General features: G+C 36.8%; 1 protein-coding gene across 2 annotated transcripts in view; it reads left to right on the top strand.

Moving 5' to 3' along the window:
- Positions 1 to 22,636, top strand: part of UBQLN1 (ubiquilin 1) — a 48,460-nt gene that overhangs the window by 23,807 nt on the left and 2,017 nt on the right. The window contains exons 2-10 of one of the 2 annotated variants that reach the window (XM_002915009.4): positions 3,076 to 3,227; positions 5,088 to 5,203; positions 9,882 to 10,144; positions 10,610 to 10,768; positions 10,947 to 11,181; positions 15,969 to 16,111; positions 18,983 to 19,066; positions 20,296 to 20,411; positions 20,664 to 20,832. In XM_002915009.4, coding sequence (XP_002915055.3) covers positions 3,076 to 3,227; positions 5,088 to 5,203; positions 9,882 to 10,144; positions 10,610 to 10,768; positions 10,947 to 11,181; positions 15,969 to 16,111; positions 18,983 to 19,066; positions 20,296 to 20,411; positions 20,664 to 20,832 — 1,437 coding nt within the window. The remainder of the gene's footprint in view (positions 1 to 3,075; positions 3,228 to 5,087; positions 5,204 to 9,881; positions 10,145 to 10,609; positions 10,769 to 10,946; positions 11,182 to 15,968; positions 16,112 to 18,982; positions 19,067 to 20,295; positions 20,412 to 20,663; positions 20,833 to 22,636) is intronic. The other variant, XM_034646653.1, reaches the window with a different exon arrangement.

The raw sequence follows: 22,636 nt of genomic DNA, 5'->3' as shown, positions 1-22,636 counted from the left end.
CTAATCCAATCTCTGAAAGAGATTTGTTATCTGGAATATATAAAGAATTTTTGAGGGGTGCCTGGCTGGCTCAGTCAGAAGAGCATGTGACTCTTCATCTTGGAGTTGTGAGTTTGAGCCCCACATTGGGTGTAAGAGATTAAAGAAATAAAACTTAAAAAGAATTTTTGTAGCTCAATAATAAAAAGACAAATCAATATAAGGGCAAAGAATCTGAATAAATAGTTCTCCAAAGAAGATATGTAAATAAGCACATGAACAGATATTCAGTGTCATTAGCTATCAGGGAAATGAAAATCAAAACCACTAGGATGGCTGTAATTAAAAAGTTGGATAATAAATATTGGTGAGGATCTGGAGAGATTGGAACCCTTATATACTGCTGATGGGAATGTACAATGGTACAGGCACTTAGGATAACACTTCCGTGGTTCCTCAAATGGTTAAGTGAAGAGGTACATATGACCCAGTAATTCTACATCTAGATATATACCAAAGAGAAATGAAAACCTGTGTCCACACTGCAACTTGTGTATGAATGTTTATAGCAGCATTATTTATAAGAGTCCAAAGGTGGAAACAACCCAGATGTCCATCAGTTGTTGAATGGCCAAACAAAATGTTGTATATCCATGCAATGGAATAGTATTTGGCCATATAAAGTAAGAAAGTACTGATACATGCTACAACATGGGTGAACCTTGAAAACATTATGGTAAGTAAAAGAAGCCAGTTACAAAGACCACATATTAAATAGCTGCATTTTTGTGAAATGTCAAGCATAGGTAAATCTGTAGAGATGGAAAGCAGATTAGTGGGTTCTTAAGGGTTGCAGTGATGGGGGAATAGGGAGGTAATAGCTAAAGGGTGTTATTAGTTTCTTTTAGAGAAGATGAAAATGTTCTAAAATTGTGGTGTCAATTGCACATATCTGTGTATATAGTGAAAACCATTGAACTGTATGCCTTAAATGGGCAAATTGTATGGTATGTTAGACCTCCATAAAGCATTAAAAAATCCTTTACTATTTTAGTGGGGATGTAACAGGATATAAGAGTAGATGTGTTTCTTTAGTCTGGCATTTTACCTTCAAATCTTAAAATATGCTAAAATGCCATATAATCATGGGTTAGACAAATCAGTTATTTCGGAATGACATATGAGGGGTATTAAAGATTCTGAAAATGTTCTCTTTATGGTTAGGAAACACATTTAGATTTAAATTAATCTCATTTTACATATGAAATAGATTATAGTTTATCTGGGTGGATTGGTCCTTGAAGTCAGACCTACATGTGAATCTTAACCTGGGAGTTTATTAGCATGTCACTGAGAGGGACATATTGAACCTATCTTTGTTTCTGTATCTTAAATAGGATTAAAACCCATCTACCTCAGAGTTATTGAGGATTAAAAGAGCTGGGTAGCTACAATTTATTGACCACCACCAATGTGCTTGATGCTTGCATTTTACATACATCTCATTCAGTCCTTAGAAAACCATGTGTTCTGGGGCGCCTGGGTGGCTCAGTCTGTTAAGCATCTGCCTTTGGCTCAAGTCATGATCTCAGGGTTGTGGAATCAAGTCCTGAGTTGGGCTCCCTGCTCAGCAGGGAGTCTGCTTCTCCCTCTGCCTCTCCTCTGATCCTTCTCGCTGGCTCTCTCAAATAAATAAATAAAATATTTTAAAAAAAGAAAATAGAAAAAAAGAAAACCATGTATTCTGCTCATTGCATTGTTACTATTTCTATAGCTACCAAAGGGAGAAATGACATGTCAGTAATAGGAGAATAGTTAAATTATTGATTGGCCTCTCTCTATAGGATATTATCAAATGGTGTTTTACAAAGAGTTTTTAGTTATCTGGAAATTGTTATCTTAGATAAAAAGGCCATATGTTTTCAGATAAAGGAAGGAGAGCTCAGATGGAAAAGCTCCAAAATATTTACTGCAGCATAATTTTGCATTACCTTTATGATTAAAAAACAACAGTTGCTTACACTGAGTGTTGTAACTTGATTATGGAAAATTTTCATTCATAGCAAAGGTAGAGTGTGATGAATTTTCATGCACTTCTCATTTTCAACAGTGATTGACATATAGCCTGTCTTATTTTATTTATATCCCTCTACACTTCCGCTTTCCTGCCTTCTGCAAGATTTTATAAAATCTCAGATATTATTTAATGTGTCTTCCTACTTACTATGACAACCAGACATACCCCCTTCTATTTCCAAAACATTCCCTTGGTGATTGCGCGTTCATCTGTTGATACACATTTGTGTAGAGCATTGGGGGAGAGTGGTTTAAGGTGTGATTCTTTTCTGAATTTGGAGTAATTCTCTGAGGTAGTCTGTTAATGTAGATTCTTTGGCCTACTCTGAGATTTCCTGATTTGGAGGGTGGAGTAAAGCCTCAGCCAACAGATGATTGTGATAAAGATGATAAAACACTGATCTGACATAGAATAAATAAGGCTTTTTGTTTGTTTGTTTATAGTATGAAGATCTTTTCTGTTTTTGCATGTTATTCTTGTCCCTGGAAAGCCTTTCTTCAGGTTTTCTTGGCTACTTCCTAATCTTTCTTTAGTTTTCATTGGAAAGCTTTCTTTAGTTGCCCTCGTGCTTCCTGCCTAGTACTTCTTGTTAATAAATGTTGAATGAAAAAGGTGGGGAGGAAAGTAAGTATAATGGCTGCATATGTATTATCTAGAATGCAGCAGGGGTGGAGATGGAAAGCTGAGGCATAGATTATTGTAAACTTGGTAACAGCTGTGTGTGGCTTTTAGCACCATTGATACAAAAAGAACAAGGATATTGGGAAGAAGTGAGTTGTCAGGCCTTAGCAGAAAGTTGAATATAGGACATGTGTACTTATAATAAAATCTTAGTGTTGGAGATAAGTGAAATGTGAATACTCATTTCCTACTGTGTTTAAGATGCTGAAAAAGAAAAGATGTATCTTTATATTGTTTGAATTGTTGCAATATCTGTAGTAGGGGCCTTTTTGAAGTACTAGTAGAAACTAGGTGGTGTTATGCAACACCTGTAATAATTATATTATTATCTTCTTTAGTTCAAGGAAGAAATCTCTAAACGTTTCAAATCACACACTGACCAACTTGTGTTGATATTTGCTGGAAAAATTTTAAAAGATCAAGATACTTTGAGTCAGCATGGAATTCATGATGGACTTACTGTTCACCTTGTCATCAAAACACAAAACAGGTATGGTTTTAGAAGACCTAGAGCTTTAAACTGTGAATAAATGCTTATATAGTTAACCATTGAATAATTCAGGTGTTAGGGGCACTAATCCCCATGTAGTCAAAAATCTGAGTATACCTTTTGACTCCCCCAAAACTTAACTACTCTAGCCTACTGTTGATTGCTGGTAATGTAAAGAGTTGGTTAACACATATTTTGTATGTATATTAGATACTGTTTTCGTGGTATAAGCTAGAGAAAAATGTTACTAAGAAAATCATAAGGAAAATACATTTATAGTACTGTCCCGTCTTTATTGAAAAAAATCCAAGTATAATTGGACCTTTGTAGTTCAAACCTGTGTTGTTCAAGAGTCAACTGTATTTCTTTTAAAAAAATAACCAGTCTTGGGGCGCTTGGGTGGCTCAGTCGGTTAAGTGTCTGCCTTCTGCTCAGGTCATGATCTCATGGTTGTGGGATTGAGCACCCCACCCCCACCCCGGTGGGGTTTCCTTGCTCAGTGGGGAGTCTGCTTCTCCCTCTCCCTTTGTCCCTCCCCCTGCGTGTGCTTGGATGCGCACTCATGCGCACTCTCTTTCTAGCTCTCTCAAATAAATAAAATCTCTAAAAAAAATAAAAAAAAAATAACCAGTCTTGGTTTTACATGGCTTTCTCTGCCATTAATATTTAAATATATTAAAATTCATTTATTTGTTGTTGATAAGTTAAAAAACAAACAAATGTGATTCAGTAATGGTGACGCTTACACATTTGATATTTTAGGGAGTTCATCAGGATTAAGTCATATTTCTAAATTAAGTCATAATTCTAAGTTATTTGAATTATAGAATAAGCAAATTAATGTTTTTAGCTGTGCTTTTTGTTTTAGGGAGATTTTTGGACAAGATCCAAGGGTATCTCATCTCCTTGGCAAACCACAAATGAGTAGCCGTGGTTCATTATCAATTTTTTTAAAGGTTTTATTTATTTATTTGACAGAGAGCACAAATGGTGTGGGGCAGAGGTAGAGGGAGAAGCAGATTCCCCACTGAACAGGGAGCCAGATGCAGGGCTCAATCCCAGAACCCGAAGGTAGACGCTTAACTGAGCCACCCAGGCGCCCCTCCTGAAGATATTTTATGTCCTCTTAAACACAGCGTGTCTGGTATAATCACTTACTTGAAATCATACAGAATACATATGGATAGGCATGACAGTTGATGCCTGGTTGTCAGCAATTGTAAGACACATCTTGATTTCAGAAATGTTATAATGAAAAAAATACACATCTTAGAATCACTGAAAGAAGCAGTGAGTGAGACTCAGAACTCTTAACTGGTTTCAGATGGAAGGGGTTTCCAATAAAGTGTCTCTATTTTTTTTAACTAAAGATAATATTAAGTAATTAAAACAATACAAGTTATTACTGTTATTGATTTCTTAGCCTGCTTTTGGTGGCTTTTTTTATTTTTTACTTTCAACAATTTCAAAAGGTTGAGTAGAACTTCCCTCCCCTCAATCCTCAAGAATGTAGAAGGGGGTAAATAAAAAATTGCTTAAATAGTCAGGCTTTGTGGCTGTGACTAGTCATTGTTTTCTCTTCTGTGGGGTGACCTGTCTCTGTTGTCTTACATTATCATTGTGATTGGAAGTAATGAAATATTTATGGAGGGGGGCAGTTGAAGTATAGCGTAACTTGTATAGGGCTTTGCTGTGCTGCTTTATGTTCTTAATGCTTAGTTATCTCCGGGTATTTACCTTATGACAATTTGAGTTGGTCTGAAAACTTACACTTTGATTTCTGAGAATTCTGGAATTTCAGAGGTTCTTTTAAAAATAATTAGTTCTCTGTTTACACCATGATATGGTTATTTTTCCTAGGCCTCAGGATCATTCAGCTCAGCAAACGAATACCAGTGGAAGCAACGTTACCACATCATCGGCTCCTAGTACTAACTCCACATCTGGTTCTGCCACCAGCAACCCTTTTGGTTTAGGTAAGTGTCTTTAGTTATTTTACAGGGATAGGAAAAAAACTCCTTTTCACCCAGGGTGGTTTTGGATAAAATGATAGATTTAAACATTAAATCACTTCCACAACAACAACAATTACTTCTGTAACTTACTTCTTTAATTGTAGGTATTAAGGACGTAGTTGGGAATATAGATGTGCTTGGTCAGCTTACATTTTCATTTAATGAGTGATAAATTAGCGGCACTTCTTTTGTTTTTAAATAGAGAGATGTAGCATGTGTGTATCTGATCTGACTTACCACATCATTGAATCTGAGGAAGATTAGGAAATTGTTGTTCATAAGCTAAGCTAACCCCCTGAATGTAATTTTCTGATTCGTAAAATGAAGACTCAGACTTTGTTAGTGTCTTGAACACATAGCGGAGGGCTGGGGCCTAGGAGCAAGTCCATTGGCTTAGGAGCTCCTGCATCAGCCAAAACCACTTTTCTTCTATCAGTTTTATGCTGAGGTTCTGTGGAAGGCTTTGCTGGGGTAAGAGTATTCTGAAACTAACAGACACTGAACTAGATGTAGATAGAGAAATGGTTCGGTGTGCTTCTTTCAGTTCTTAAGTGGTATAATAGTACTTTGAAAAGACATTTTAAAAAATATGTACAGTTTTCACATATCAAGGATCATACCTTTCCTTCCTTCCAGAAAAAGTTTTTTAGTAATTTAGTTCTACTGTGCCAACTATGTTGGAAACCTCTTAGGGCATGGCAGCGATTCACATTTTCTTTTCTTTTCTTTTCTTTTCTTTTCTTTTCTTTTCTTTTCTTTTCTTTTCTTTTTTCTTTTCTTTTCTTTCTCTCTTCTTTTCTTTTCTTTCTTTCTTTCTTTCTTTCTTTCTTTCTTTCTTTCTTTCTTTCTTTCTTTCTTTCTTTCTAACTTTCACATTTTTGCTGCTCTTGTTTTCTAGAATGATCCTAGTGTAAATGTGTCTCTTTTGGCAAGTTTTAGATGGCAGAATTACTGGCATGAACAATCCAGAGAGATTAGAATGAAGTAATTTAATGTTCAGAGTCATGGAAGGTATTGTTGAAGTAAATCTATTCCCTCTTCCCTCATTTTATAGGCAAAGAAATTGAAGCCCAGACAAGCTTTTAGTTAATTTGTCTGACGCCATACATCTCTCCGTTTCCTTCATTTCCAGTCTCATTTCTATACCTCCTATCTCAGTTGCTTTTCTTCATCATTTATTGCATTTACCCTATATAATTAGGTTTGCTTTTTGGTGCCTCTTCTCGCGAAGGCCTGTGCCATGTATAAAAGCTATAGAATCCCACCACCACCCTTTCCTTTGCTTTTCTTCTTAGCTGTCTTTGGAAGGAGCATTTTCCTTTTTCTGACTGTGTTTCCTGTTCACTGAGTTTGCTGTGCTCTGTTTTTTACCCCATCACTTCATTGAAAATTTATTCGGTAAGGTCATCATTGACCTCTTGGCTTGCTGAATTTAGTCGACACATTTTTGTTTTAATTCAGTCTCTCTCAATGCTTACTAGTCTGTCCTTGAAATTTTCTTCCTGTAACTCCTTTTATTGTTTTTCCCTGGTTAATTTTCTGACTTTTTTTTCTGTCTCATTTATGGGTTTCTTTTCTTCTTATTGGTATTGTTCCCCAGAGTACTGCCTTGTCTTTCTTCTTGTCATGACATTATCTTCCTCCTGTATCTTGGTGACTCTCAAATCTGTACCTCAACCCATAGCACTTGTGAACTCAATGTCTTGTGTTCAACTCTCCTCTTTGATATTACTTGATGTTCTCTAAGTACTTTAGCCTGTGTGTGTCTCCTCAGAAAGCAAAAGAAAACAAGTACAGAGACTCTAATCTTGCCCCTCAAACAGCTCCCTCTTCCCCACTCAATCTCTCCATACCTCTTCTGTTGTTACTTCCTTGATGCAGTTCCTCTACTTTTAAAAATCTGTGATGTTTACTGTAAGTCATTTCCACACTGTTATTAGAATAAGAACATCTGAAGTGACTGTTCTGCTTAAAATCTATCAAGACTTTATGATTTAGCTTTTGTCTGCCTCTCCATTCTCATTTCTTAACACAGCTCAACAGTTTTATTAGTTTATCTATCTTTTGGTAATAGATAACCAAACTCAGTAGCTTAACCACAAAGCTTAATTTCTTGCTCCAAAGCTTTCCTTCATTCTTCAGTGACACCCCCATCTACATGGTCAGTCCTCAGAGATTCAGGCTTATGGAATCCTTCCAACTTGTAACTACACCACTTGGGACATGAGAGAAGATATAGCCCAAGAGTCTCAAGCCGGACCTTCTGTACTTTGGCCAGAAGTGAAACATTTCTTGCAGTCCTTTGGTCATAACTAGTCACATGGGCCTGTCCAAATGCAAAAGAAATAAAAGATTGCACGTGGAATGTTTGGTGAGCACTGCTCTCTGCCCTTCCATTCAGACTGATCTTTTTGTGATTTCAGGAACACATCAATAGTCGTATTTATCTCTATGCTTTTTGTATATAATGTTTGTTGTGTTTAGTATTACATCATTCTTCCGAATCCTTCCCATTTCTTGCCAGCCTGTTCATTCTCTATACTCATTAAGTGTCATCTTATGGAAGGCAGCCATCCCACTTAGGTACTATATGTCACCATAGTGTCTTGTGACTGTTTCTATTAGAGTACTTATTCTGTATTTTCCTTGTCTGTCTTTCCCACTAAATTGAGTTCTGTATCTAGTACTTGTTTCTTGTCATGTTATTCTCTACGTGTGTAGCATAGTTCCCGGCCTATTAGAAAGTGCTCAGTAAATAAGGAAAACAAATGCAAAAATGCTTCTCTTGCCCTTTAAACTACTGCTTCTTCCCCACTAAATCTCTTTCCATACCTCTTTATGCAGTTATTCCCTGTTGTTACTTCTTGAATGAATGCATTTGGTTATGTAATTTTTACAGTTAACATTTTATGATAATCACTCAGTCATCTTGGATCTGTTAGGTTTTTCCATGACTTAATTCCTCCCAGGAGACCTCTGTTTTCATTGTATGTCCTGGCCTTTTCTCTCCTTGATCGGCAGCAGCTCTGTTCTAACCAGAATTCTACTTTCTGAACTTAAACTAGGCTTCTGGAGAGAGAATATTTAGAAGTATAGTCAGAGAAAGACAATTATATGATTTCTCTCATCTATGGAACATAAGAACTAGGATGATCGGTAGGGGAAGAAAGGGATAAAGAAAAGGGGGGTAATCAGAAGGGAGAATGAAACATGAGAGACTATGGACTATGAGAAATAAACTGAAGACTTCAGAGGGGAGGGGGTGGGGGAATGGGATAGACTGGTGATGGGTAGTAAGGAGGGCACGTATTGCATGGTGCACTGGGTGTTATACGCAACTAATGAAGCATCAAACTTTACATCGGAATCTGGGGATGTACTGTATGGTGATTAACATAATATAATAAAAAATATTAACATATATTAACATAATATAATAAAAAATAAAATCACTTTCAATACAAAAAAAAAAAGAAGTATAGTCCAGTACATATTTTTTCTCTCTTCTTTGAGTGGGCATATTCTAGGGTGTCAGTTCAGTTCTGACAGTACCTACCTGGAGTTGGTGTCCGATCCCATAGGTTTAAAAGTGTCCTTCAGTCCCCAAGACTGCCTCTCCTTCAGATACAGTCTAGATACTGGACCATGTGTTTTGACCTGTGGGCTATAAATTGAGGGGGGGGGTCCCCCACAGTTTCCCCCTCCCTGTTTGATGATTTGCTAGAACGGCTCACAAAATTCAGGAAAACACTACTTATATTTACCAGTTTATTATAAAGGTTACACTTTTGAAATAAACAAATGGAAGAGAAGCACAGGGCAAGAAATGGGGGCGTGGGAGAGTGCAGAGTTCCCCTGCCCTGGAAGTGTTCTCTAACATGGAAGTTTTCTGGATCTCATTGCTCAAGAGTTTTTACAGAGCTCAGTCTCCAATATAGCCCTCTTTCCTCTGCCTGGAGGTTGGCGGGTAGGGCTAGAAGTACCAACTCTTTTGTCATTTGGTCTTTTTGGTGATTACCCATCCTGAGGCTATCTAGGTACTCCACACTAAGTAATTAATTGGCATAAATGAAGTGTGATCTAAAGGGGCTTGTAATGTAGAACAAAAGACACTTCCTTCACTCTGGAAATTCTAAGGCTTTTAGGAGGTCTGTGCCAGGAATCTGGGACGAAGACCAAAAATATATTGTATTATACCACACATCGAAACACATATTTAAAAAAATTTTTTTTAAAGATTTTATTTATTTGTCAGAGATAGAACCCAAGCAGGAGGAGCAGCGGGCAGAGGGAGAAGCAGGCTCCTCACTGAGCAAGGAGCCCGATTCGGGACTCGATCCCAGGACCCTGGGATCATGACCTGCACCAAAGGCAGACGCTTAACTGACTGAGCCACTCAGGCGTCCCTGCTCAGTGGGGAGCCTGCTTCTCCCTCTCCCTCTCCCTCTTCCCCTCCCCCCTGCTTGTGCATTCTCTCTCTCTCCCGCTCTCTCTCAAATAAATAAAATCTTAAAAAAAAAAGTGATTTTCCATAATGGGACTATTGAGTCAGTATTTTTGCATTTTCACACTTCAGCCCAGTCATGTTAATGATACAATTTCTGACTTCCATTTATGTGTCTTTTCTTTATCTTCTTAGGTGGCCTTGGAGGGCTTGCAGGTCTGAGTAGCTTGGGTTTGAATACTACCAACTTCTCTGAACTACAAAGCCAGATGCAGCGGCAACTTATGTCCAATCCTGAAATGATGGTCCAGATTATGGAGAATCCCTTTGTCCAGAGCATGCTCTCAAATCCTGACCTGATGAGGCAGTTAATTATGGCCAATCCACAAATGCAGCAGTTGATTCAGAGAAACCCAGAAATTAGTCATATGCTGAATAATCCAGATATTATGAGACAAGTATGTGGAAAGTTCTTTCAGCTCATTTAGCTAAAGAATTATATACTTAGTTCTTACTTAATTTTCTATGCTTAAGGAGCTTGCCTTTTATAGATGGCTAGGCTACAAAAAGAAATCCTGATATCTGTTCAGGAATACTCAACAACACACTAATTTGGACTGTTTGAAATTTGAATTTTCTGCTATATTTTAAAGATCAGTTAGTTTGCAGATTTAAGAAACAAAAAGAATCCGATCTAAGAGATGGGCATTCATTCACAACAGAGTGCTTCTTTCTTGGTGTTACTTGAATGTTACATTGAGGTGACATTGAGCAGGAATTATTGAAAATAAGTTTCCGATTTAATTATTGAACACTGCTAATTCATAGTTAGAAAACTTGTGAACTAATCAGCTGTGGTGGTTAATAGCTAAATTAATTCATGTGTATTTCCATGCCTTTTTATATGGATATCTTTTTCGTAGACATTGGAACTTGCCAGGAATCCAGCAATGATGCAGGAAATGATGAGAAACCAGGACCGAGCCTTGAGCAACCTAGAAAGCATCCCAGGCGGATATAATGCTTTACGGCGCATGTACACAGATATTCAGGAGCCAATGCTGAGTGCTGCACAGGAACAGGTGATAGCGCAGGCCCCTAAGGCTTAGGCCAGAGGGTAGCTCCTGTCTTGACGCGCGTATGTGTGTGATTGAAGGGTACCTTTATATGGGGAATACAGTTTTCATTAAAAAAAGAGTTCCGTGTCTGTTATTTAAAACAAAACCTTATTCTTTATGATTTTTGTGTCTTTTATTACAGTTTGGTGGTAATCCATTTGCCTCCCTAGTGAGCAATACATCCTCAGGTGAAGGTAGTCAGCCTTCTCGTACGGAAAATAGAGATCCATTACCCAATCCATGGGCTCCACAGGCTTCCCAGAGTTCATCAGCTTCCAGTGGGACCACCAGCGCTGTGGGGGGCACTGGTGGTGGTGCTGCCAGTGGCACTTCTGGGCAGAGCTCATCTGCGCCCAATTTGGGGCCTGGAGTAGGAGGTAGGCTCATTACAACTCACACTGTTTTTCTTTGTTCTCTTCACTTATTTGAATAATGAAAACACTTTTATACTGTTAATCTTTGTGCGTGTGTGTGTGTGTGTGAGAGAGAGAGAAGTAACTTTTATGAATTATCTTTTCATGTTGCAAGTTTTTAAATAGAAGTTTTAAATATGTAGTGATTAGTATTAATCACTTGCGTGCATTATAGTGGAAAGGGTTACTGACGAGGTGACCACCCACTTCTCCTAAAACCCATCTTAGGGACAAGTGGGTGGTCATCTCATTTCAACACTAGGAAAACTGAAGTGCGGAGAGAGTACAGTTACCTGTGGACTTCCTTCTGGAGCATGTGTTTCTTGGCTTTAGTCTAGCTTCTATTCTAGATCAGTGGATTCTCAAACTCCAGTCTTGAGACCAGGGCTGAATGAGCTGTATCAGAGTACCTGCCAGGTTTGTTAAAAATCAGATTCCTAGGTCCTAACCTCAGACCTCATGGATCAGACTTTTCTGCAGTGGCTTTAAGATCAAGGTTTGTATAAAGCTGCTGGAGATTCTGGAATTTACTGTTGATCATTTCTCTGTAGACTAGACTCAATAAATGGAAGTCCTTTGTCAGCTATTCAGATGCTAAGAATTAGGTCTAAAATCTGAAGCTTAGAATGATGATGTTAGTCCTAGTGCTTGGCATGGAAATGAGAAGAAATGAAAGCATGGGACCACTTCCCTAAGGTGAGAAGGACTGGATATGCTTTAAGAGGTGGCTGGTGTTTGGCAGAGGAAGTGGAAAGGTGAGGTGCTGGATGAGGAATTTTTAAAAAGGTCATTACTGAGAGAAGTCATAATGGGAAGTCATTGGTGGTCACTGTAGTATATATTCTTTATAGACTATAGTGGGCATCATGAAGTTTTTGAGTATAATAAAGCTTTTATAAAAATTGAAGTATTGCCATTTTAAATAATTGAACTGCATTTGACATAGTGTTAGTTTCAGGTGTACAATGTGATGATTCAGTGTTTGTATATATTCCCACGTGAGCACCGTAGTAGTCGAGTTCACATCCGAAGTAATACCATTTTTAAATGGTATTTTAAATTTTAAATTAGTGTTTTATTTACTGCTTATTTGATTCTTAAACTGTCTTTTGAGAGAGATATTTTATTTACATTTCAAAGATCTTAGAACAGACGGAACAAAGATTTAATCAGATCTTCCTGATAGGTGAATTACTTATTTTTTTTTTTAACTATAACATCGTTATCTACAGTAACAGCTTTTGTCAGAAAATCAGTTTTATGACTTTTTATTCGGATTTTTTTACTTAATGGCTTGAAACTTTAAGATTTCGTGTTATTGTTTACATCAAAGGAGAACAAAAAACAGCAAAAGGGAATGGATTCTGCAACCTAACAATTTGTTGGTATGCTGTACACTATTGTGATTTTTACTCAGCTGTTCACAGTTACATACACACATACATACACACATGTACTTTTAAAGATAAAACCCTTGACTCTTCTTTTTGCCCTGTAAGCACTTACTCTAGATGTGAGGAAATCTAGAGCAGGAGTCAACAAATTTTTCCGGCAAGGGGACGGGTAATACTTAGGCCTTGCATGTCAAGAGCAAAGCGAGAATATTACGAGAGAAAACACATTACAATAAGTAAAATATAATAGAGTGTAATACTTTTTCATATGTACCTACTAATGATAGGATTTCTGTTTTAGGGATGACATTTGCCTAATTGATATTCACAGTGTTTCCTGTTGTCAAAATCAAATTGCCTGTTCATGTGTGATACGTCATGAGATTTTACTTAAATATGTACTCATTCCAAAAGTATATGATTTTAATAACCTGATCATCAGTTGGAAGCATTTATAGGATTCTGTTAGATTCTTCTTTGCTTCTAACATGTCATTGCAGGTTAATCACTTCAATTGAAGGTTAGGTGGTAGGACCTCACTTACACAGTTAAGTGACTTTTGAAACGTGGAAATTTTCTTTGCACTCATATTGAGGCCCAAAAAAAGGTGCTGAAACAGCAGTGTGAACTAAAAAAAAGAACACCAAAAAAAGCCCTGTAAATTTATGGGAGTGGAGATCTTGTTTTAACTTTTGACAGCAAGAGAATGTATAAAGCACCTTAACATTGTCATTTAAACAATTTCTGTCATTGTCAAAATCACGTTACCACAGTATGAGTTTCACATGTTTGCATGCTGTTTGCCTTATAATTATGGGTAGAATTCATTGGGAAGTATTACCAAGTCTCTAGCAAAAGGTAATTTCCAAAATCATTTGGTATTTGGTAGTGGTGGTGAAGTGGTTCAGAATTTCAGTCTTAGCCGTTAGCTAAAATAAAATTTGAAGTTAAACTTTACCTCTTACAAAACAAAAACTTTACCTCTGCTAAGCCATCACACTGCTTCTGTCTGGTTGGACAAGTCAGGATATTTCTGACAAAAATTCTTGGAATTGACTGACCAAGTTCACAAGAGTGAAATGGTGTTCACCATTGATACTTCTACTAGTTGAATAACATGACAGTTCAAAATATTTTCCAGAGTACCTGCTAATGAATAAGACAATAACCATAGTTTTTGAATACCTTATTTTTTTAATAAGCTTTCTGTGTTTGTCTAAGTAATCCTTTTAGTCCTCCACATACGTTTTCATCTTCAGATATGCACATCTTAGCTGATTCTATTTCAGGTTGCATCAAAGTCATAATTTCTCGACTTTGAAATAGTAGTTTTGCTTGTAGTTCTATGCAGACTGTTAATAAAGGCTTAATTTTTCGGTAACTTTAAACTTGGCATTGACTTCTCAAACAAGAACTGAGCAGTAACATGTCAACTCATTAAAAACAAAGGAATACCACTCAGAATTATTTGCATTGTGTTTTAATTGAATATTGATTCTGGGAGCCCAGTGTTCTTAACTCTTGAGAAACCATTCTCCTTGAAAGGCTAATAGGCTTAAACGTGTTTATTTTCTCTGGACACATTTATATTTGGCTGCTGCAATCAAGATTTCATTAAGCATGCCAATTAATCACCACTAGTATGCTGCTTTTCTTTTTGGCTAACAAATGAACCACTTGGAAACTTAACTGGTTGTAGCCTTATTTTCATTTTTTTATTTTTGTAAAGAAATCTGGCTGTGATGACATGGCTGCATTTTAAATTTTGTGTTTTCCTGACTGTTGCTTGCCTGTGAGTTGGGAATACTGTGATCAGTGCTTAGTCTAGCAATGTTGAAGTATATTGTATTCCCTCCTTGTCATTGCATAAAAATACAGTGCTTTACCATCTTATTTGATAAAATAATCCATGCTCCATTGTGCCTTAAAAGCACAATATTTATAGTCCAACTTTCTCTTTTTCTTGTTCTTATGTGATTGGTATGTACTGGTAGTTTAAAAAAAAGAAATAAAATAGCAACATGCTACAGCACCACACATAACGTATGGCACACTGAACAGCGGTCTGGGTCTGTAGCGGTAGGAGAGGGCCATGCACAGCCTCCGTTGGAACTGCTTGGCTTTTGTGGTACGCAAGCAGTCGTAGACCATGAACGCCTGAGCATGACTGTATTCCAAGAAAATGTTGTTAATGGACACCGAAGTTTGAATTGCATATAGTTTTCAAATTTCACAAAATATTTTTGTTTCTTTAACCATTCAAAACAGGTCATGGGCCATATTTGCTCTGTAGGCTATGTTTGTCAACACTTGTGTTAGAATATTCTTAGACTCCAGGATGTGGAAAGTAACCTAATTGAAACAACTTGAGAAAATAGGAAAAAAAGAATGATTATCCCAAAACCCCCAGCAGAATTATAATAAACTAGAAAGATTAGTGGGAAGTGTCAAATGTTTTAAGCCTGATAAAATTAACACTGGATGGAATGAGGGCAGAAGGGAAATGAAAAAACTAATGAGTTAAAGTTTGCGTATAATGAGTTTGAGAATATATTTGAAGTTGAGTATATCTAGTCAGCAAGTGAAAATCTGGTTATGTGTTGAGCAAATTAGTTTTCAAAGGAAGTTGAATTTGATTAGCTATAGCTCTCAGCAAAAAAAAAAAAAAAAAAGGGACAAGCACAGTTGCACATTAATTTAATTGTCACAACCTGCCCTGTGCAGTAGATACAATTTATTCCATTTGACAGATGGGGAAACTGGAAGTATGAAGAGGCCAAATAACTTGCCCAAGGTTAGTTAGATTAGATTTGAACCAGGTAGTCCGGCCCTTGTCACTGTTCTTAGTCTCTGCTCTGAAATGTTAAATGTGCCTGCTATTTTGCTGAGTGAGTGTCAGTACTGAATGGGATGGAGGCTGCATCTGTGGTTTCCTGGGTATGAGGGCTTACTTCAAGTATGAGCATAGCAAATGCTGGATGTGATTGTTCTAATTAAGCAGTCCTAGAAGAAACGTTGGCCCAGACTTTATATATGGGATTTTTCAATAGTAATTTTGACTGTATCTAATTTTTGCTTCTCAAATTGACTTCAGAACCTAGCCTTTCCATTAGATATGATTTTATTGTAAGTGTAACCAGAATGTTCAACATCGTAAGCCCTCCCTTACTGGTATATGTTGAGTGTGCAGTTTTGGAGATCTTAGTTTTAAAATTCTTTCTTGGTTCAGTTGATTAGTAATATGTATGCTCATCTGCAGTTCTGAAAATGACACATGGTATATATTGTATTTTGAAGCTTTTACTTTTGTCTTTTCCTTGATACAGTGTCTTTTTTTTTTTTTAAACAAACTTTCAGCTAGTATGTTCAACACACCAGGAATGCAGAGCTTGTTGCAACAAATAACTGAAAACCCACAACTTATGCAAAACATGTTGTCTGCCCCCTACATGAGAAGCATGATGCAGTCACTAAGTCAGAACCCTGACCTTGCTGCACAGGTGAGTTTGTAATTTATTAAAAAGGACTGTGCAGTGTGAATTGAAACAACCTAATCAGATAATTGTGATTTTGGCATATTTGGGTTGTGTTGTGTTACCTACTAGAAAAGTAGGTAAACTACGTCTCCAATATTTTGGACACTTTGTTTCTTTGCAGTAAACTAATTCTTCCTGTATAATTAAAACAGTTTCATCTCTGCTATTTATTGGCTAGAAAGAAGTGTAGTTTTACTTTGTATCTACATATGTTGATTTAGAAATGAATACAAAGTTTTGGATTACTCTCCCTTTGGAAGATACATTCTTTAGTGAAATGTAAATCTTGGAAGTGATTAAATGCAGTGGTATTACATATCTTAGAATACTTCTATTTATTAGATCACATAGATTTTGAGTAATAGTCGTGTTCAAAATAGCAGTTATAAAATAGCCTGAAATCATTTATTAAAGGCAGAGGGAGATCTGTGGGAACAGTGTTCTCATTCTTTCCATTATAGATCTCCCCCCACCAAAGTTAATATAATTATATTTTATTAATTTATTCTTTTTCTAACTTGTTTTGAAAAGACCCTAACTAAGGGAGTTAGTGGATCTCAACCCTGGCTGAACATTTGGGATGCCTTTGGGAGCTTTAAAGTTAAAAAAAATCTCTCCATCCTGAGAGATTTTGGAGTAATTACGTTGCATTTCCCCTATCTCTGAAGTTCCCTGGGTGATTCCAATGTGCCCCTAGGTTAAGAACAACTGGGCTTGAAAAACCTTGGAGAGTATTAAATAACCTTGATCATCTGTTATAGTTCATATTTGCTGGGTACTAAAAATGACTTCTATAAAGCGTTAGGGATTATAAATATTTTCCTTTATAGTGTATTCTCATTCCAAAATTCTAAAGGCTTTTAAAGTTAATCACTTTTCTTTCTTCATTATGTCAAACAAAATGGTTTTTATTTTTCTAAAGTCTGGAACCATATTGATTCAAGTATATAGCAGATATCTTTGCATTATAATCCTCAGCAATAACTTCTGCCCTCTTAATATTTGTGGAATTGGAAAGAAAGAACAAGTTTTTAGGTGAATTTTTGTATACTCATGTTTTATTCATATAAAAATTACCTGAGTTATTAGTATTAAATGGTGAACTTACTGTGATCATAGCGCTTTTGTCTAAAATAAACGTGGAAAGTAAATATGTTGAGTAATCATATTTGTATGCTTTTAAATGTCTGTTTGATTAATTAGCACTGAATGTGCATCTCATTTAAAACTTTTGACTTTAATAAGCACATTCCCAGCCATTTATTAAAGTAGCAACATTACAAAGTGACTTGAGCATTTTGATATATTGTTTTTTCACTCTAAAGCAAAATGTTAACAAGGCTAGATATGGGTGTCTTTTATTATAGACAGTAGAAATGTTTACAGTGTACTCTGATTATTAGCACATTAAAGTCTGTAGTTTCTCTATTCTGATTTTGATTTTTAGATATTCAAAAAAGTCTGAGTATATGAACTGTATTGTTGCATAGTCAGGTAAGTTAGGAGAAATATCTTAAGTGAGATAATGCTTTTCTGAGAAAGAATGAATCAGTTTAAGATGCCATGCTGTCTCAAATGACATGAATCCTAAAAGATAAATGTGGTAACTTTATTAATCTCTTCATAATAAAAAGTATTTACTGGAGCCAATAAAGAAGCGGGTTTGTTGATCTCAAGTTGGTATTATTTTATTTACTGTGAATTTATTATTCACCTGAAACTTCTTGTATATCCATAAAACACTGACTTCCTCCTGCTTTGTTATTTTGTTGAAATTAACTACATAATCCACTTTGTAACAATAGACAAAGGAGAGAAAGTGGAATTCTTTCTACTTCTAGTGTGTACATGTAATTAAGTGTTCTCCAATATGGTTAACTACTCAAGGGCAAGGATCATTTTACTTTACCCTCCAGACTTTGGACTGGTAAATAGGTGATCAGTAAATCATTGTCAGTTGACTTTTCACTCCTTGTGGGGAAAGTGAAATTTTCGTCTTTTTCAAAGCTGTGAAAATTAGTTTCTGGTTATGTTGATAGTGTATCATAATCTTATTTTCAGGTATTAACGTTAATATGGACCCTGACTTTAATTCTTAACACCTGTGTGAACGTTAGGAGGCATGCCACTTTTCTCATCTCTGGTGCTAGTGAGGTGAAATCCAGAGGCTAATCTTGGTGTTCTAAAATGGATTTACATCTTTCAGGTCTTAACACATTTTAATACTTGCCCCAGAGATGTGTTGTTGCTAGTCCTGGGCTGATTTTCACCTAGCAGCTCCATTTCTCTGGCGCGGTCGTTGCTGTTCTGCAGTGTTATTTTTCTGGACCTAATACTTTCTGTTTTGCAGTAGGCAGGTAGATAGATATAGTGGTTCCAGATCTGGATTTTTCTCTGTGCTTGCCACTTGTGTGCTGAGGTGTCTGAGCAAGCCGTGTATCATTTCACATACTGATGCTTATGTTTATTCTGTCAGTGTAGTAGCAAATGTATCCTCCAGAATGCCAGTTACCCCCATTTTTCTTTTAAGGGCAAATATTCACCTTTGCCCAAGGAAAATCCTAAGAAAATGATTGTTTTTATTTTTTAGGATATTGCATGTCATTATCATAATCACCATTCTCATTGAGAGAGAAGATGCCTCGTTTTTAGTTTTTTTTTTTTTTTTTTTTCTGGAGATCCCTCTTGGGGACAGTATCTTCCCTTCTCCTTTTTGATTCATGTTCTGTCTTCCTCCCTATAAGTGCCAGGTTAGGCACTTGGGGGAAGATAGACTATTAAACAAGGTACATTACTTGTTTCAGATATAAAATTGTTTGAACACTTGCCCCATAGATGATGCTGAATAATCCCCTATTTGCTGGAAATCCTCAGCTTCAAGAACAAATGAGACAACAGCTCCCAACTTTTCTCCAACAAGTGAGTAAGAAAAGATGCTAGCTATCTTCGGTAATGATTTGCTTGAAAAAGTTTGATGATAAACATTTTCCTTGCTCTTCTCTGGCTGATAGCAAACCATAGAAGTTAGTTTGATTATGCTGTCAATTCGCAGAGAATTCAGCTTGATCTTAACTGAGCCCCATTTCACTGCTGACCTTTTGCTTATATTTCTTAAACTTTCTGAGGAAAGGACCATTTTGTTTTTGCTTTTGAGGATTTAGGATTTTGAATGTTTCGTTAATACCATAAACCATTTCCTTTCACTTTACTAACTTCGAAGTGCTTCATTGTGTCATGTTATGCTTTATGGTTTAACTAATCTCGAGTAATAGGAAGGAGCTACCCTGTTCTATTTTACAGGTTTGGTTTCTTTGTAATGTTGTAATTCCTACAAATTAATGGAATATCTCTTTTTTGAGGGGTAGATCTCATTTCCTCAAACTCGGAATTAGTGATGATTAAAATTGTCACTGTTGTCCTACAAGGAAGGTCTTATTATTAAAAAAAATACTTGAGATTGGAATGGTATTTTATTATTTAAAAAGACAAAAGAGAAGTCAGTCTTGGTGTTCTGAAACTGGTAGTTCTAGGGCTTTTAAATATTATACAAATGATTCCTGGGCCTGTAAACCATTATCCAAGGTTAGTTATTGTCCTTGATTCTATTGTAATGATGTTAATGTTAGCATATCTTTTTTGGTCAGTCAGGTGGTGTATATTTGGAAGTAGTGAAACTGAACTCAGGACACATGTATTAACTTCAAATCTGGAACTACTGTTTTAGAGTGTATCTTACTGATAAAATTGTTTAATCGGCAACAGATAACTCGGTCGGGAGGAATATGTGACTTTTACCATATGTTACCATGTTACATAAATTGTGCAGGTGGAGGTTGTCTCTTAGGCATAACACTTCTATCTTCTGTTGGAGAACGGGAACAGTTATGGCTTCCACAGTAGCTCCTGATTGTCTTCCATTCTGAAAAATGGCTTTCATGATGGACTTGGGAGGAGGTCGGTTAACAATTTGCACACTGGGTTTGCTGTCGAGGAGGTGCTTGTGTTTATCCGGGGAAAGAAATTCTGGACAACCAGTGTCTGGAAGTAAGGTTTTAGATTTTCTCCAGAAACAGAGCAAAGAAACACTTAAATTTTACTTTCACTGATTTTAATTCCCTTGTTAACCACCTGTTTTCTTTCTTCCTTAGATGCAGAATCCTGATACGTTATCGGCAATGTCAAATCCTAGAGCAATGCAGGCCCTGTTACAGATTCAGCAGGGTTTACAGACATTAGCAACGGAAGCCCCCGGCCTCATCCCAGGGTAGGCTTATTTGGGGACGACTATGAAAGTGCATCGTGGTTACTACTTCTCTCTGAGCATTTCATACTTAAATATCATTCTGCCTATTTTTGTTGAGATTGTTTTGAAGACCGAGTTTTCAGAGTTAAAAATGTTCATTTTAAGAAGATAACAGCTAATACTATGTTAAAATGTAACTGATTTACCATCAGAGGCCTGGTCCGGCCTCCTATTCCAGGAGCTCAGGTTTATTACCAGTTTGTGCTTCCCTAGGTTTACTCCTGGCCTGGGGACATTAGGAAGCACTGGAGGCTCTTCAGGAAGCAACGGTTCTAACTCCGCACCTAGTGACAACCCGAGTCCCACGCCGGGCACCACTGAGCCGGGACACCAGCAGTTTATCCAGCAGATGCTGCAGGCTCTGGCTGGAGTAAATCCTCAGGTAAAGATTCTTGTCTGCTCACATTTTGTGTTCCTTGTTGGAAATTCAGAAATTTCCACAAAAAACTGAAAAAAAGAAAGAAGGAAAGGAAGAAAAGAAAGAGGCAATCCTTCAGGGTTTAGAGTATAATGAAAAGCATAATCTTATAAAACAGGCATTACAAAAATTGTTGACTTTGATGTACTGTTAGACACTGAAGGAAACAGTTGTAGGGAAGAAATGCTACAACTTTGCCTTATTTGGAAGTTGCCTTTAAAAATGCGTCTTTTAGAGCCCCTCTTTAGAAATTGTTTGAAATATGTTGTATTTTATAAAGGTTTGTCAGGGAGGGATAGGAACTTGATTATCCTAAATACCTCCTGAACAACTGCAACTACAGTTCTGTCTAGTTCTTGTATTTTGACTTAAAAAAAATCCTCTCTCTCCCTGCCCACTACTACTTCCTGTGGTAACTTGTGTTACATATATAAACCTCACAAATATGGCTTAAAATTGTGGACTTCTGGGGCGCCTGGGTGGCACAGCGGTTAAGCATCTGCCTTCGACTCAGGGCGTGATCCCGGCGTTATGGGATCGAGTCCCACATCAGGCTCCTCCGCTATGAGCCTGCTTCTTCCTCTCCCACTCCCCCTGCTTGTGTTCCCTCTCTTGCTGGCTGTCTCTATCTCTGTCGAATAAATAAATAAAATCTTAAAAAAAAATGTGGACTTCTAATAATGTTCTTAAAACTGGAAACATTTATTAGCTTTACCTAAGAATCTTCCATTGTACGAAGATGATAGCCAGTCAAACCTGTTATGGTAGATTGCCCCTGTAATTCTGCATGGCAAAAAATGAGCATCCTTTCTGACTTTAAGCCTTATTAAATATAATAAATAGGGCAGGGTTTTATCCTGTACAAGTATTTGTATTCCCAATACTATCATAGCTTCTGGCTCAGTATAGTATTCATGGAATTAATAAGAAAAGAAGATTTTAGGTATTTGACAGAATTGTTACTAAGTCGAGCAATCTGTAGGCCTCATCAGATTGGCCAGGATTGATTGATTATGTATATATTTTTGTCTTAACTTCATTTCTGAAGAAAGATTTGATGCAGCTGAATTGTCAGGAGTATATTCTGTGGGCCTAGAACCAGAACTCTCCTGAAGACTTGACTGGCCAGTGCAGAAATTGAATGCACATTCTGAGCCTCATTTGAACTTTAGAATTTTGTACATGAGAACACTGGCTTTTATATTTACCCAGTTGGTCAGTAACTACAAAATAAATCATTAGTTCTGAACTATTTGCATATATACTTTTAAGTTTCCTGAATTTTCATCAGTTTCTTAAATATATCTAACGAGTAACAGATGAGGTTTATGAAGCTATTTTTTTCAAAGATTTTGTTTGTTTATTTTTGAGAGAGAGAGAGTGTGTGGGCAAGCAGAGGGAGGGGCAGAGGGAGATGGGGAGAGAGAATCCCAAGCAGACTCCCTGACGTGACTCTGGGCTTGATATCATGACCCTGAGGTCATGACCAGATGCTTAACCGACTGAGCCACCCAGTGATCACCCCCAAAGCAATTTTTTTTTAAAGCAGAGTTTTGCGTTCTGTTTGACCAGGATTAAGTATAAATTAGACTATTTAAAATAACAAGGTTAAGTGCTAATGGACTTCTAAATATGTTGACTATGTTTCCAGAGAGGCCTATGCTTTTATAGCTTAGTAGACCAGCGTATTTGTACAAGAGCATTTAAAACTTTCTAGAGGTTATCTAGGTGTGAGACCGATTTTCCTTAGAATTTTGGTTAGTGTTTT

Source organism: Ailuropoda melanoleuca, chromosome 17, assembly GCF_002007445.2.
Source record: "Ailuropoda melanoleuca isolate Jingjing chromosome 17, ASM200744v2, whole genome shotgun sequence".
Taxonomy (NCBI): Eukaryota; Metazoa; Chordata; class Mammalia; order Carnivora; family Ursidae; genus Ailuropoda; species Ailuropoda melanoleuca.
This window is presented reverse-complemented; position numbering and strand designations above follow the sequence as displayed.